The sequence below is a fragment of the Chiloscyllium punctatum genome, chromosome 16 (genome assembly GCF_047496795.1).
Source record: "Chiloscyllium punctatum isolate Juve2018m chromosome 16, sChiPun1.3, whole genome shotgun sequence".
Taxonomy (NCBI): Eukaryota; Metazoa; Chordata; class Chondrichthyes; order Orectolobiformes; family Hemiscylliidae; genus Chiloscyllium; species Chiloscyllium punctatum.
In genome coordinates this window covers 28,978,564-28,994,904 of record NC_092754.1, presented here as the reverse complement: position 1 = coordinate 28,994,904, position 16,341 = coordinate 28,978,564, and the positions used below count along the sequence as shown (strand labels likewise).

General features: G+C 46.4%; 1 protein-coding gene across 5 annotated transcripts in view; it reads left to right on the top strand.

The window, feature by feature from the left end:
* The window catches only part of LOC140487121 (kazrin-like), a 339,165-nt gene that overhangs the window by 204,811 nt on the left and 118,013 nt on the right, over positions 1–16,341 (top strand). For all 5 annotated transcript variants that reach the window (XM_072586643.1, XM_072586642.1, XM_072586646.1 and 2 more), the window contains 3 exons: positions 6,230–6,416; positions 9,440–9,570; positions 11,309–11,432. In XM_072586643.1, the coding sequence (XP_072442744.1) occupies positions 6,230–6,416; positions 9,440–9,570; positions 11,309–11,432 (442 nt within the window). The remainder of the gene's footprint in view (positions 1–6,229; positions 6,417–9,439; positions 9,571–11,308; positions 11,433–16,341) is intronic.

The following is a 16,341-nucleotide window of genomic DNA, read 5'->3' as shown; positions in this document are numbered from 1 at the left end:
GGCTTTATCAAGGGGAGGTCTTGCCTGACAAATCTGTTAGAATTCTTTGAGGAGGTAATGAACAAGTTGGACAAAGCAGAGCCAGTGGATGTGATCTATTTGGATTTCCAGAAGGCCTTTGACAAAGTACTGCACAGGAGGCTGCTTAATAAGATAGGAGCCCATGTGTTAAGGGCAAGGTACTGACATGGATAGAGGATTGGCTGACTGGCAGTGAGCAGAGAGTTTCAATAAAGGGGTCTTTGTCAGGCTGGCAGCCGGTGATTAGTGGAGTTCTGCAGGGGTCAGTGTTGGGAATCATGACTATTCGTGGTAAACATTAATCACCTGGATGAAGGAACTGAGGGCGTTGTTGCTAAGGTTACAGATGACACAAAGATCGGTGGAGGGACGTGTAGTAATGAGGAAGTGAGGAGGCTGCAGAAGGACTTGGACAGGCTAGGAGGGTGGGAAAGGAGTGCCAGATAGAATACAATGTGGGAAAGTGTGAGTTTATCCGCTTAGGTAGGAAGAAAAGAAGCATAGACTAGAAGCTAAATGGGGAAAGGCTTCAGAAATCTGAAGCATAAAGGGACTTAGGAGTCCTAGTTCAGGATTCTTTTAAATTTAACATGTAGGTTCAGTTGGCAGTTAGGAAGACAAAGGTGATAAAGTGTGGCAGTGGAAAAAGCATAGTTGATCAAGCAGCATCTGAGGAGCAAGAGAGTCAATGTTTCAGGCTGCATCCTTCATCAGTTAGAGGAAGGCAAATACAATGTTCACATTCATTTCAATAAGACGAGAACACAAGAGCAGAGATGTATTGCTGAGGCTGCATAAGGCTCTGGTCATTTTTGGAATATTGAGAGCAGTTTTGGGCCCCCTATCTAAGGAAGGTTGTGCTGACCTTGGAGAGAGCCCAGAGGAGGTAGCAAGAATGATCGCAGGGTTGAAGGGCTTGTCATGTGTGGTTGAGGATTCTGGGTCTGGATCCAGTGGGGTTTCGAAGAATGAGGGGGAATCTAATTGAAGAATACTGAGAGGTCTGAATAAAGCTGACATGGGGAATATGTTTCCAAGAGTAGGAGAGACTAGGACTCAAGGGCACAGCCTCAGAGTGAAGGGACGACTCTTTAGAACTAAGGTGAGGAATTTCTTCAGCCAGAGGGTGGAATCTGTGGAACTGATTGCAGAGAAGGAGGCCAAATCACTGAATGTCTTTAACACAGAGATAGCTAGGCTCTGGATTAGAAAGGGATCAAGGGTTACAGGGAAAATGCAAGAAATGGGGTTGAGGAAGTCGCTGATTAATGTCCACATCGAGGCAACTTGTTGTTAGCATCAACACAGTATATAGTGGTTCTGCTGAGACTCATGAGCACCAACTGTAACTAACATTCTGATCTACATCTCACCTGTCACTGTAACACTTGCATTACCCTGACACTCCCTGACTTACCACCCACTCCCCCACTCCCTGCTGTGTCCCACTCCCCCACTCCCTGCTGTGTCCCACTCCCCCACTCCCTGCTGTGTCCCACTCCCTCACTCCCTGCTGTGTCCCACTCCCTCACTCCTCGCTGTGTCCCACTCCCCGCTGTGTCCCACTCCCCGCTGTGTCCCACTCCCTCACTCCCCGACTGTGTCCCATTCCCTCACTCCCCGCTATGTCCCACTCCCCGCTGTGTCCCACTCCCCGCTGTGTCCCACTCCCCGCCTGTGTCCCACTCCCTCACTCCCTGCTGTGTCCCACTCCCTCACTCCCGGCTGTGTCCCACTCCCAGCTGTGTCCCACTCCCTCACTTCCCGACTGTGTCCCACTCCCTCACTCCCCGACTGTGTCCCACTCCCCGGCTGTGTCCCACCCCCTCACTCCCCGCTGTGTCCCACTCCCCCACTCCCTGCTGTGTCCCACTCCCTCACTCCCCGCTGTCTCCCACTCCCTCACTCCCCGGCTGTGTCCCACTCCCCGCTGTGTCCCACTCCCTCACTTCCCGACTGTGTCCCACTCCCTCACTCCCGGCTGTGTCCCACTCCCTCACTCCTCACTGTGTCCCACTCCCCGGCTGTGTCCCACTCCCCGCTGTGTCCCACTCCCTCACTTCCCGACTGTGTCCCACTCCCTCACTCCCGGCTGTGTCCCACTCCCTCACTCCTCACTGTGTTCCACTCCCTGTTGTGTCCCACTCCCTCACTCCCCGCAGTGTCCCACTCCCTCACTCCTCACTGTGTCCCACTCCCCGCTGTGTCCCACTCCCCACTGTGTCCCAGTCCCCACTGTGTCCCACTCCCCGCTGTGTCCCACTCCCCGCTGTGTCCCACTCCCTCACTCCCCGGCTGTGTCCCACTCCCTCACTCCCCGGCTGTGTCCCACTCCCCCACTCCCCGCTGTGTCCCACTCCCCCACTCCCTGGCTGTGTCCCACTCCCTCACTCCTCACTGTGTCCCACTCCCCGCTGTGTCCCACTCCCCCACTCCCTGGCTGTGTCCCACTCCCTCACTCCTCACTGTGTCCCACTCCCCGCTGTGTCCCACTCCCCCACTCCCTGGCTGTGTCCCACTCCCTCACTCCTCACTGTGTCCCACTCCCCGCTGTGTCCCACTCCCTCACTCCCTGACTGTGTCCCACTCCCTCACTCCCCGACTGTGTCCCACTCCCTCACTCCCCGACTGTGTCCCACTCCCTCACTCCCTGGCTGTGTCCCACTCCCCCACTCCCTGGCTGTGTCCCACTCCCTCACTCCCCACTGTGTCCCATTTCCTGGCTGTGTCTCACTCCCCCATTCCCTGCTGTGTCCCCCTCCCTCACTCCCCATTGTGTCCCATTCCCATCACCCCACTCCCCGGCTGTGTCCCCCTCCCTCACTTCTAGATACATCCTACACCATCACCAGTTTGATGTGTCCTCTTTGCATTAGGTTCACTCTTTCCTCCCCATTTCTGTTTTTGCTTTAGTCTTTTCTGTTTCTTTCTATTCCCATTAAGCCGTTATACCTAGGCCCAGCAATCCACCAATTGATGGCAGTGCCCCTGTGTAACACTGTTTGTTCAGAAGGCAATTTCTTCCAGATATCTGCAACAAGTTGGAATTGAGGATTCAGAATCCACACCAAGACTTGTGTCCATTTTTCACAGCCACCCTTAAGTTGCTTGGAATTCCTGATCTTTAAGGAGAGTTTGGGATTTGTGAACTTTATGAGACAATTATTAGAGCTCTCTCAACTTATGAAACCTGAGTTACCTCCACAGCCAACAGAACCAAAAATTCTAAACAACATCTTGTGACGCTCATCAAAATGCAACAGCCAACATCAAACCCTTCCATTAAAAAGACTTCACCTTCCCCTGAGGAATTTTGGTTGATTCTTGCGGGTTTTTGTATACCCCTCATCGTCATCGCCATGGTCACCCAATGGACCTATGTTTGTTTCCTCACCTTCACTTGTTTTCTCCGTGTTGCTTCTGTAACTAAACTCGAATTCCCAGTGTGCCTATCCCTATTTCTTCTGCTACACGGAGGATGTCTATCTGACACCTGGTATAAAGTCCTGAATCCTCATGGAGATTCTAGATGGAGGAATTAATGGGATATTTTATTCAGTCTAATGCTCAATCATGTAGCAGGAATATGTTATAAAAAGGGAGTCAAATGGAGCCTGTCATCACTGGAACATTGACACCAATTCCCATTCCAGTGATTATATTGTCGAGGCTGTTTCAAGGGTTGTTAGGTTATAATTAAGCTCTGCACATGTTCTGCACATCTTATCAACCACAGGTTATTACAGATAAGAAGAAGTACCTACTAGAACTTCCATTATCATCCCACATAGCTTGGCCCTCTCTCTCTGTCTGTCTCCACCCTAATGGGTGATTGGATCATTGTGAGTTACCGCATGCTCACACGTACAGTTTCCCATGCTCTGCACACAGGAATAAAGGCGCTACAATGCAACAACAAGAAGACACTTGCTGATAAACAAACCAAAGAAGCTGAGCAGTGAGCTCATGTTTCAGACATGGGTTTGCCCCACAGGCTTTGATGGGTAGTCTGAACTATGGAGGTTCCAGTGTTAACTCTCTCTCGGAGCTGGTTAGGCTCTATGTTTTAATAGAGCAGCAAGGATCTGTGTGCATCTGGGAGAGAAAGTGTGAACTGTGAAGGCACGACTCCAACAAGACTCTGTACCGAGGCATTGTGTTTATCTTTTGTATTGCTACACTGCCCACTATGTTTTCTAGAATTTTCAGTTTTGGGCAGTTCCCATTTAACACAACCAAGAGTCCCAACTTGTCTCAACCATTAATTGGTAGTGATTTCTTATGGGCTATTTGATGTTGCAGTTTTGGAGATCTCCTCCCTTACCATTGCAGCCCAGTGCTAGGCATTGAATTTGAGTGTGTGTGTGTGTGTGTGTGTGTGTGTGTGTGTGTGTGTGTGTGTGTGTGTGTGTGTGTGTGTGTGTGTGTGTGTGTGTGTACTGTTTCTTTAATCACATTGACTGTCCTGAGTTCCTCAGGGTCTGTGGCAGTGCCAATAGCTGGCAGCTGAAGATTCAGTGCACCCAACAGTTCCATCTGCAAAAGGGAGTACACCAAATAAACCACACTCACGCACAAAATGGTTGCCAACCTGCCAGGTGCTTTAGTGGCGTTTCAATGTGGTGCTAGTCTAGTTTGCCATCCCCTCTGGCATTCGGAGTCTGTGAAATGGTCAGTAATGTGGACTGGTAGGCACGATGCCAATGGCTGCCCATTGAGAGTTTTGAAACCTTGTTTGGGTGGGAGGCCGTTGGGCCCAGGTTAACATCTGCTACTAAAGGTGCCTGCATCCCCACAGTGCAGTTAGAATCCTCAATGGCCCAGCACATTCAGACAAGGTGTGTGTTCCACAAGCTGGGAAATAAGCCAATTGTCTTTATGTGTCAGTCTGCAGCCTCTTCAAATGTGCAATCCCTGCTTCAGATGTAACAAAGTGCCTACTTTATGCATCGTTATATTTTCCTTCTATTGCCTGTTGGCCATGTTCCCAAACCCCAGCCTGCTCCGTCACAGATAATACTTTGGCTGTTTTTCAAGTAGCATTTAGTCACTTTTGAGTGGGATGATTCCAAACATTGCTTTTACCTCTCATCTTAGGAGTTAACAAACAAAGCTACGTGTAGCTGTTGCCCTCTTGAAGGAACTAACCTGATCTGAGCCATATCTTTTCCTGTGACGTTGCAGTGAGGCTGATCCAATTAACTTTACACTTGGCAGCCTGTTTTATAAACCAAGAGTCTATCAGACTTATTCTTGTCCCCAGTAACAGCCAGTCAGACTCCTCACCCTGACTGTTAAGTCACTTCATTTGCCTTGCTGTCTGCTGCTGACGCAGTTGTGAAAGTACCTGTCACTGTCCAAATCCTCTTTTGAATGCCCACATCCTGCTTTTACAGCCTGGGGTACCCTGGTGAATGGTGGCATAACGGGTGATATCACCACCAATCACACACCCACGTTGGCGTCCCATCTGGAGACTTCAGATGGTGATCAGAAACAAGGGCCCTTAATCTCTTCCACACCTCTGCCAAGCCTAAGGCTAATTGTAGTATTGGCCCGGTACTTGGTGCTTTGGCAGACTGGCTGCTGCATTCACCCGTTGAACCATGAAGGCATTAAAGTCGTCTTTTGTTGTTGTTTAAAATCCCCACCCACCGGGACCATCACCTGGCCAACAAGGTTCTGGCGAGGCCTAGCCAAGAGGTTCCATTCAGCAGTGTCTCCTCTTGCCTCCCTGTCATCCGCGTGTAATCTTGCTCATTTATACCAACCTCCTCTTCCCCAAGAACAACCCTTGCTCTGGTAACCATCAAATTGCATTGTTCATGTAGGTCCTCAAATGGGTAGTGATGTAGGTGTGAGGTGACTTTCACAAAGGCCCACCAGCTATAGTACTGCCATTTCAGAGTAATCGAATCCTGACCACGGGTATTTTTGGTATGTTGTTGTGAATGCACGCAACCTTGCATGAGTTTCCCAGTAACAATAGGAGGTGTTAGGTCCTCGCTGAATGACTTGGTTTGAAACACGTTTAACCTTTTGTTTTACTTTGGTGATTGTGCTGTAGATGAAGTTGGGAGCCCTGCACGTCCTCTTCCCCACCCTCTCTCCTGCCGTAGTTGTTCACTCCGTACAGAAGGCCCACGTCAGACCACACAGATGCCTGACTCCTCGCAGGCCTTCACCCCGGCTTCTGTTCTTTTTGCAGGCCAAGCAGTCGCTAGCCACACTGACAAAGGATGTCCCCAAGCGGCACTCACTGGCGATGCCAAGCGAGAGTATGCTGAATGGGAACCAGGAGTGGGTAACGCAATCAGACCTCCCGCTCACTGCCGCAATCCGACAGAGCCAGCAGACGTTGTATCACGCACATCACCACCCCGTAGACCGGCAAGGTAAGGGGGCAGAGGTCAAAGGGTCTTTATGTTTGCCAACTCTCTTCTCTTGGGGTCTCGTGCGTTTGATGGAATAATATTGAGCACTTCTCTCAGATAAAAATGGAGTCCCTTAACTCAGTCCCATACTCACATTCTTCCCACATCTATAGGCTTTTAAAAATGAAAAGCGCTGAGCCGTCTGTGTGGAGTTTGCTCGTTCTCCCCGTGTCTGTGTGAGTTTCCTCCGGCTGCTCCAGTTTCCTCCCACAGTCCAAAGATGTGCAGGTTAGGGTGGATTGGCTTTGGAGAATGCAGGTTTACAGGTATGGGGTAGTGGCAGGGTGGATCTAGGTAGGGTGTTCTTCGGTTGGTCAGTGTGGACTTGATGGGCCAAATGGCCTGCTTCCACACTGTGAGGATTTTATGATTCTTCTCTCAGCCCCACTATTTATTCTATGCCCCACTATGGTGCAGAGGAGCATGTGGACCATGGGGTTTGTGGGAGATTGCAGGCCCTGTTGATCAATTTAGAAATCTTGTTTTTGTTCTTTCAGAGAGAGAGAGCGCATAGTATCCACTTGCACCCTTAAAGCTTTCAGAGAGAGGTGGGCACTTTAGGGGGTGGGGCACTTTATCTTCTCCACCAACATGATTAGATTTAGTTCCTTCCCTCGTTGCTCCCAGCTTTTAGTTGTTGTTTGGTCCATTGTAAATTGGGTGATGAGAAATGAAAGAACAGAGCTGGGTTCTTTTGGGTGATGGGCTGTATAAAAGGTGGGGAAGAAGATTGTGTTCTTCAGTGTTTGTACTTTGTTAAAGTGGTATTTTTGCTGATGGGTCTTTTTTTAAAAATAGGCAGCTTGTCATATCCCCAGTGAAGAGTTGATATTTGGAAAGACAAAGGTAGAACCTGTTGTTTGTGGTAAACTAGATTTCCAATAGAACCCTTGTAAACCTCCCAAAGTCCTTTGCTGCCTGCTTCAATGAGTAGATAATGACCTGTTAAACATGCCTCGTGTGTGGTAAGACATTCTATGTTTCTGTGTGGAATAAATCCTTGAACCTCCCTTCATTTTTCTCGTGATCCTGAGTCTGTTCCCCAGTCATATCTGATGGTACCTGCTGCCAGAGTTTATTTGTTTTCTGCAGGCCAGGCTGTGACCCATCTTAGCCATAGAGAAAGACACTCACACCTAGTCCACTGTCAGACAGAGTGAGACTGGAGGGGGACTGGCAGTGTGGTATAGAGGACGCTGACTTCCTACTGTAAATGCTGAATGTAGTCAGGCATCCCAAAACCAGTGTGAATTAGTCCTGGTTGGCTCACACTTAATTGCTATTTGTCCAAGCCCCTCAATGACATTCCAGTAGCCCTCAGTGGGATATACTCTATTTCTTTTGTATTTTTTTATTTTGCTCGCAAAAGGTGGAAATTATTGATGTCTGTCAGTCTGCTTCAGCCCCTGAGGATTGAAGAGATGGAAACATACCGTCAACCTGGCGTGAAGGATTTCTAATGTTGAATATAAACAATCAAACAGAAAGCTCGCCTCTTGTACTGTTCATGACTCTAAGACAGATCCAGTGAATATAAAACAGCCTGGAATCAAACTTGGTTTTTGCCTGGAATGGCAAGTTCAAATGTACTAACTGGACTTGGCATGACGAGGTTAAATGGATCTTGTGTGCGATGTATTGGGCGTGTGTGTGAGTGCAGAGCACAGAATTGTTCACAATGTGTCACTAATTGGCATTCTCATTCTTAGGGCAATAAATAAAAGAGAATGTTGACACTGGGCACTGCATGGCCCTGACTCTGGGGTTAGTATTCGACAGTGTGAGGGCTGCATTACTCTCACATCTACATTCCTGAGCTAAATGGGCAGTTCATGGAAAGGCAATGCTGAAAGAGCTTCCCTGTAGATAACCAGAGCAGGGGGTGTCCTATTACGTAGATTCATAGAGTATAACCGCATGGGAAAAGGCCCCTTAGTCCATCATGTCTATTCCAGTCATCAAACACCTATCTACTCTAATCCCATTTCCTGGCCCATGGCTTTGTAGATATTTTCCAATCAACTTGTTCAGAGATGTCATTACACTCCTCTGGAGTAGGTGGGACAAGATATCAGGCTTCCTGACTCAGAGGTAGTGACACTACCACACATCACAAGAGCTCTCCCCACAGTCTTGTATCCTATGGTGCTTCAAGTGCTCAAAATAATGCTTAAATGTTGTAATGGCTTCTGCCTCTCCCATCCTTTCAGATAGGGAGCTCCACATACCCACCACCCCATGACTAAAAAGAATTCTCCTTAAATCCCCTCCTGCCCTTTACTTTAAGTCCATGACCCTGTGGTAATTGATCCCTCTAAGGGGAGCGCACCTTCTGCTGATTCAGCTGGGCGGTTTACTCCCTTTTCTTGTGTTTCCTTGAAAGAGACAAAAGAAAACCTGTCTCTTGCCCAGGACGCTGTCTTTTCTTCCATCATGTTCTCAGTGTGAGATAACTTGGAGCAGATTACGGTTCACTTTTCAGTGCATTCCTCTCATTTAACTCCATTGCTTTGAAGCTTTCTTGACACCTTATCAGGTGTGACATTCCAGGCTCTCTCTCTCTCTCTCTCTCTCTCTCTCATATGAGACAGCAACTCAATTCACATTCACAGTAACTTTGGCTATATCCTTCCTCTTTGAAAGAAACATATATCGGAAATAAAATGCAATATATCCATTGGTGATCTGTGGTTATGACTAATGATCATGAAAGTTTCAATATGGGAGAGCATTAGAAATGTGCAAAATGCTGTCTGTGCTTTGTAATCGGAACTGCTGATCCTGGCATCTTCAACTGAGGAGGAGTTGCTCTATTATGACTGTGAAGAACAGTCATACCAGACTTCAAATGTTAACTCTGTTCCAAATCCTGCTGATTTTCTGCATCCTTCTCTCTTGTTTGTTTCCGATATGATGTCAGCTCAGTTGCGGTTAATGGTGAGAGATAACACACTGATCAGCCTTTGCGTTTAATCTTCACACAGGAGTGCGAGTCAGTCCGTGTCACTCGAGACAACCGTCCATCATCTCAGACGCCTCAATGCTTGAGGGTGAAAGATCGTCCACACCGAGTGACATCAACTCACCGCGACATCGGACACACTCGCTATGTAATGTAAGAAACTCTTGTGGGATGGCTAATCTACTCTGTCTTCAATTCTCAGGCTATAAGCCAGAGCAGTTCCAAAAAGGAGGTCATGAACCCTTCTAGCTTTCTAATGAATGAACGAACATTAGAAGCTCTGAGTATTGGCTCCTGTGAGAGACATTTCTCACTGGCAGTGCAACCTCACAATACTTGCTGGCTACTTCCCGAAGATTCACCTTCTCAATCCCAGGCTGGACACTGAGGGGAGCAGACCCATCCTGGTTATTAGTTCTGGCTTCCTCACACAAAGGAGGCCGTTTTTGGTCTTGGACAGAAGTGTGAAATGTGTGATATTACATCAACCGTCCAGTACAGGCAAGATCACAAGGATGTCAGAAACCGGAACAGGAGTAGGTCCCTGGGTTACCTGTAATCTGTGTCCTCTTGTGACTGTTAGACAGGGCAGAGTGCCCCACTCTTGCCCAGTTTCTCTCCGGCTGTCTGTCCATGTTTGAACCCAATAGATTATGCACCCACAGACTGGGTCATGCGACCACTATCTGACAATATTGCAGACTCAGTGGCTTCTGTGAAACAACTCCATCAATGCAGTATTTTCCCTGCAGTAGCTGGTGTCCCTTTCCCTGAAAATCAAGTCCTGCCCAGAACTGGCCAATGGCATTATAAATTAATATTTTGCATAACACATCTTCTTTACCTTGGCATCAGTTTTTGACTAATTACCACTTGAAGCACCATGGGATGCTCTCCTCTATTGTTATGTAAATGCTGGTATTGATAGTCTGGCCAGTAGCATTTACCTCCCAGGAATGAACCTTTCAACAGCGTCCGACTGATCCCAGATACCTCTTGTCCCAGTGTGGAACCTCTGACATCGATGAAGTTAAATTCTTCTAAAAACCCAGTGTATATTGCTCCCACCATCAGTGGTGTATATTAAAGAACTGGATGTTGAACCTGCAAAGGTAGCCCATTGGTGCTTGGCGTACAAACTACTAAAAAGGGTGAAGGGTTTTTCATTTTTGGTTGCACCAGCAATCTCCCCCCGCCCCAGTCACTCACTCACACCCAGTCCGAGTGAACCTGATTATAGGCTGTAGTGGGTTGGCCAATGTCAAAGGGTAGGGGGCAACAGTTCATAGCGAGGTCTGTGGCTAATCTAACATACTGTTAACCTGGTCACAGCACTATGCCTGATTTGAGAGCTCCATTCAGAAACAGTTTATCCCCAGAGATAATTGAGTTGGTAGCAATGCCAGGTGAACCTTTCTTTTGTGGCAAATGTAAACATGCTATTGCTCAGAATCATGCCTCTTGCTACCCCTGGAGGTTTTATGCTGGGGATACTCCCTCTTTGCTGTGACTGTGGGTTTCTGAATGGTCAGCCAGCAGGACTAGTCCGTTCTCAGCCTACTAGACCACTGTCCGGAAGCAGTGGGTTCCACCAATAGCCCCTTTGCTTCTGGGTGCACAAGGGAGATGTACAGGTTAGCTCCTCATCTCCAGAGCATGATCGGCCAGATCGTACTCTCCTTATCATCAGAGAAAGCGCAAGCGGTGAGCGAGAGCAGAGTCAAGTTTGGCTCCATTGCTGCAGAGCCAGTTGGTGCGGGTCTTGGCAGTTCATTGGGCGTTCTGGAGAACAGGCAAAAACCTCAACTTCAAGCAGAGGAAGGGGGGGGGGAAGGAAATGGAGCTTTCGAAAGGAAAGCAACAACTGAATGTTTTTGTTTTGATTGTCCAGTCTCTTGAAGATCTAGAAGAACAGAAGAGGAAGAAGAAGAAGGAGAAGATGGTGTTTGGCTCCATTTCCCGGGTGTTTGCTAGGGGCAAGCAACGGAAATCTCTGGATCCCGGCCTGTTTGATGGTACTTCTCCCGATTATTACGTAGAGGAAGATGCAGATTGGTGATAAACACCCATCCACTCACAACCTCTGTGTGTGTGCGTGTGTGCGCGCGTGTCTGTGTGTGTGTGTGTGTGGCACGTGAGAGTTAATGCTTGTTGTGGGGAGGGGGGGATGTGTGTGACAGTCTGCGTGTTTTTAAACTTAAGAAATGTGAGTCCTGGGACTGGTCCAGCACACTCTGTAATTAAAGTGTGTGTGTGTGTGTGTGTATGTGTGTGTATATATATACATATATATATATACATAGATAAATATAAAAATCCTGTGTGGATAATGTCACCTGTGAATCTGTGGAGGGACACGGCTGTGTTTTAATCTTACTGATACTGGAACCCCGAAGGACAGCTGTGTACTGTATTGTAAATAACTGCAATTGTGCACTTTGTGCTTCTTTGTAAGGTATTTTCTCCTGTTTGTTGTTTCCATGTCCCAGTGTGTATTGTGTTCCATTGGTTTGACAATGTAATCGAACATCCTCATTTCAACTGGGCATGCTCAAAATCTCCATCTCCTTTAACCTTCAACTCCTCCATTCCCCCAGGGGCTTAGCTTCTGAATCACATAATGAGTGTGTTTGATGGTACCTCGTTGCATCCCATTCATTGGCTGAGCATGCCCTGTTTAGATTAATGAGATGGTTCAGTTAAGGAGACCTTGTCCCGGCTTTATGGTCTACATTACCACTGACACCAGTTGACACAGACAGAGCAACTGCAAAATTACGGGGAGCATGGAGTGGTGTGGAATCTCGGACACAGGGAGGGAGCCCCAAACCCTGGCCACAATTTAAAACCATTGTGCACAGGCACCTGAGACCTCACGACAAAATATTTCCCAGCAGCTCTACAGTTCACCTCAGCATCTTCTACACTGAAATATTCAGGAAAATGCCCTTTTGGAAGGTTTTGTTTTTGGGGGAGGACTGAAGACAGCATTTCCAGTCTGGAGCTAAGGCACTAATGGCCACTGGTGATTGTAACTTCAGTATTGCTGGGAAAAGGCACATTTTGCTGTAGCTTTTCATCTCACACTCATCAGAACTGTTCACAAGAATACAAATTCAAGAGGAAGACCAACATTTCTGCAGCATGGGAGGAGAGTGCAGGTTGCTTGTCAAGTAACCTGATGGGAAAGGTTACATTTGTTAGGCTTTGCAGACTTGTGTGTTAATATGTGTAGCTTCCAACACAAGTAAGTGCCCCATCCTGGGAGCTCACTGGGTCCTTTCTCTTTTGGTTTTGGTTTCACCTGATGAAGGAGCAGCACTCTGAAAGCTGGTGTTGTGTGACTTCTGACTTTGTCCAGCCAGGCCAACACTGGCAGCTCCACATCACATCCACTAATCAGAGTCTACTTGCCAGCCAATCAGCACACACTTCTCATGCAGTATAAATTGGTATTCGTGTGAAATATCCTGATGAGTGCAATACGAACAGCTTTGTATCTTACTTCAGCAATGCTCAGTTCTGTAATAACAACTATTTAAAGCAATGCTCAGTTCTGTAATAACAACTATTTAATTAAAGGATTCTTGAGTGATTTTTTTTCTTCCCATTTGCCAGTCACCAGTTTAAAACTGTGAGCACTGAATCCTTTCCCACATAAAACCTTCTGCCCACTGACAAATCAAGGGAATGGTTATTGAGAATCCTACATAATCTTAATTTAGTTTTAAGACTGACGTTGAAAGGTAGTTTGTGGTGATATGTTGTCCGTGTACTTTCATTATGTTGAAATGCAGTGCCTAATTTGGCTTAAAGGAATTACCTTTTGTCAACACATCTCCCAAGCTAAATCTTTTGGAACAAGTTTTCTCAGATACCATACACCCATCCTGCAGTTCACACTCAAGAGATCCAGGGTGCTGTCCTCTTTGTGATAAGGAACAGGGTGATCCTCACACTGATGATTCTGGAATGAGGAATAATCATAAGGTCAAAATGCACAATTACGTGATATTACCATATATACTCGAGTAAAAGCCGATCTTGTGTAAAAGTTGACTCCCCATTTCTGGCCAAATGATCTGAAATGTTCCATATATCTCATGTAAACGTTGTCCCTAGTTCTTCACAGATAACAGAGCAACATTTGTGAGTCAAGGCATTATCCTGTATGTAAATGTTACGACGAGGAAATGAATTTTTTTCGTGCTATTATGTATTTTGATTAAAATTCACACCAAATTGGCGCAAATGTTTAAGATCCATCAGGTCAGAGTCAGGTGACAACTTAGCTGAGTTCCCCTGTAGCGCCCGTGGAATACAGTCATATTACTGTAATTCATTGTGGGGTTTTTTTCTTTATTTGTTTATTTGCTTCTGATACGGTATTTTGGGCTGTAGCACAAACTTCAACCCCTCAAAAGTAGAATCCATGTCACAGTTGACCCCATAAATGTAACCTTAAAACATAATCTAAAAATGTAGACTTTTCACGAGTATATATGGGAATTCCTTCTCAAGAGTTTGGTCCGACTGTGAGATATATTTCTTTGATCAAAATTGACAGCATACCCCACCACAATACTGGCACCCATTCCAGCCATGAAGTCTCACCAATAATTGCCTAGGTACTTAATGCTGTGAATGAATAGGCATTCAGAAGGATGGCTTCATAGATTATTGAGGTTTGGCCCGATTTGAAATCTTACATGTTGATCATCGCTCTTAACACATATCAGCGCTATCCACAATTATGGGTTTTATTTGTGAAACTGCTGTAAAGGGCCCTTCTCAACCCGCAAACCTGCTAGAAATGGGTCAGTTGCTTCCAAAGTACTGGAAATAGTGAGGGTGTTCCTCTGTCTTTGTCATTACTGAGTATTCTCAATGCTCTGATCTGAGAGTTGGTCAAAAATTACATAAGCTAATTGAACAATTTCAAAATCTACATGGGATTCAGGGTTTGAAAAAGTAAAATTGTGATTAAAACTTGAATATTTAGTTATTGTTTATGTCAGATATTGCAACCTGCAAACTCATCTGATTGATGGGGGGGAGGAAATAAGCTGTTACAAATATCCTCTGTAAGTAGACCAAGTGAAGGGATACGGTCACTTTAAAGATTGTCAAACTGCGAGTAATGTCAAACTAACACGCCGCCATAGTATGGGGAGCTGTTAAAATGCAACTTGCCCATCTCGCTTTGCAAAGGGAGCTGTCAGATTTGGAGAGCTGGTGACATCACTTGCTGTTGGAAGAGCAGCTGCAGGGCTGAACTCATGTGGGATGTTGGACCTTTTTTCTTTTGTAAGTCTTGTGTCTTATTTCCTAAGGAGACAGTTTTTAAATTCCTGTCAAGATGTTGAACTTGCAAGTTCTTTTGATTCTGCTCTGCCTCAGAACGTAGCAGGTCCGTCCAGCTTGTGTGGCAGCCTACACTGCGAGGGGGAACCCACATCTCCAAAAGCATTCATTCACCGGACTGCCCCTTCTGCCTGGGTTCAAATCCAGGCGGCCCGTCCCTGGGAGGTCCAGAAATTCTGGGGAGGGTTGGAATCTTTGCTGCAGCAGGGATCAGATTGGGAAGGAAAGTTTCCTGCCTCATGGGTGGAGAGAGGTGGTCAGGTGACCTGCTTTGTTATTGAGGGGCACTGCATTGAGACTGAAGAGGATCAAAGTTGTCCATTTTTACTCTGTCAAGGTGCAGTGCATCAGTACATTGAGATGATGGCTGTTGAAAGACAAACGTCTCTGTCAGACACAATTGGAAAGAGAAACTTCCAGAATTTGAAGTGATTGCACATTAATTCAGAAAACCCCCTCAGTTTCTCTTAAGACCAGTGCTTGTGTGTGATGTAAGGCAGCATACAGGAATTAGAAAGTCTTGTAAGTTCAACATCTTTTTAAAAGCATTCCCATTCATTCGGGGGTTCTTTTGGTTTTTGTTTTGTAAATTAGGTAAAATAATGCTACCGATACTGAAAGAAAATGGATTTATTTAAGAAACTAAATAGAAGATTTATGCTGGGCAAGTTTAGAGTCAAATTGTTTTATCCCTGCACTGTGAATGCAACCCAAAGCTCAGCAGTGCGGCTTCCATTGCAAACAAATTAAAATAAAACCTATTTTAAAATAAATGATACATCTTCTCTGTGGTTTCCTCTATTGAGGTGCAAGTCACTACAGCAGAGCAGCTCACAGGGTGAAGCTTCGTGTCTGACCTCAGGTGTTGTTGCTCTTTTTAAGTGCTGCAAGTTTTCCCCCTGGAGAAATCAGAGATTCTCCTGCAGGAGCTGAGCTGATTATCAGGGAGCTCCTCGAGATGAACAGAGAGTTAGAATGAAGTAAATAGCGATTAGATTTGAAGTCACTCAGCTGGCAAAACAGAACAAAAAAGGAGGCAAAAAAAAAAGAGTATTTGGGACAGACACAAATTGAGGTTTAGACTGTGAAGTTTTATGGAGAAAAACGCTAGGACAGAGGACCTACAAATTTGGAATATTCTGTATTGCTACAAAGGAACTAATGGATCTTGGGTACAGTTCCAAAGGGACCTTCTGGGACCTTATCTAAACAGGCCTTCTTTACTTGTGAATATTTAAACAGTCCCATCCCCAGCAAGTGTCCACACAGACTGCTGGACAGCAATCAGGAGCCAGGAACCTTCAGTGATGTCAATCTGCCGTCCCCTACCTGTCTTTCCCCTGCCCCAGTCCCATTTTCATCTTGGTTCATGCTCGACTGAGATCAGCCAGAACTCTGTCTGGTGAAGAGAGGAATTCGGTACGAGCCAAGTACACAATTGTGCGACAACCCGACCAATGTTCTGCAAAGGAAACTTGCCCCAAATTTCCAGGCTTTGTGAGGCAGACTAGGGGGTTTACTGTGCGAACACGTACCCCAGTAGTAACGAGCTGTAATTCT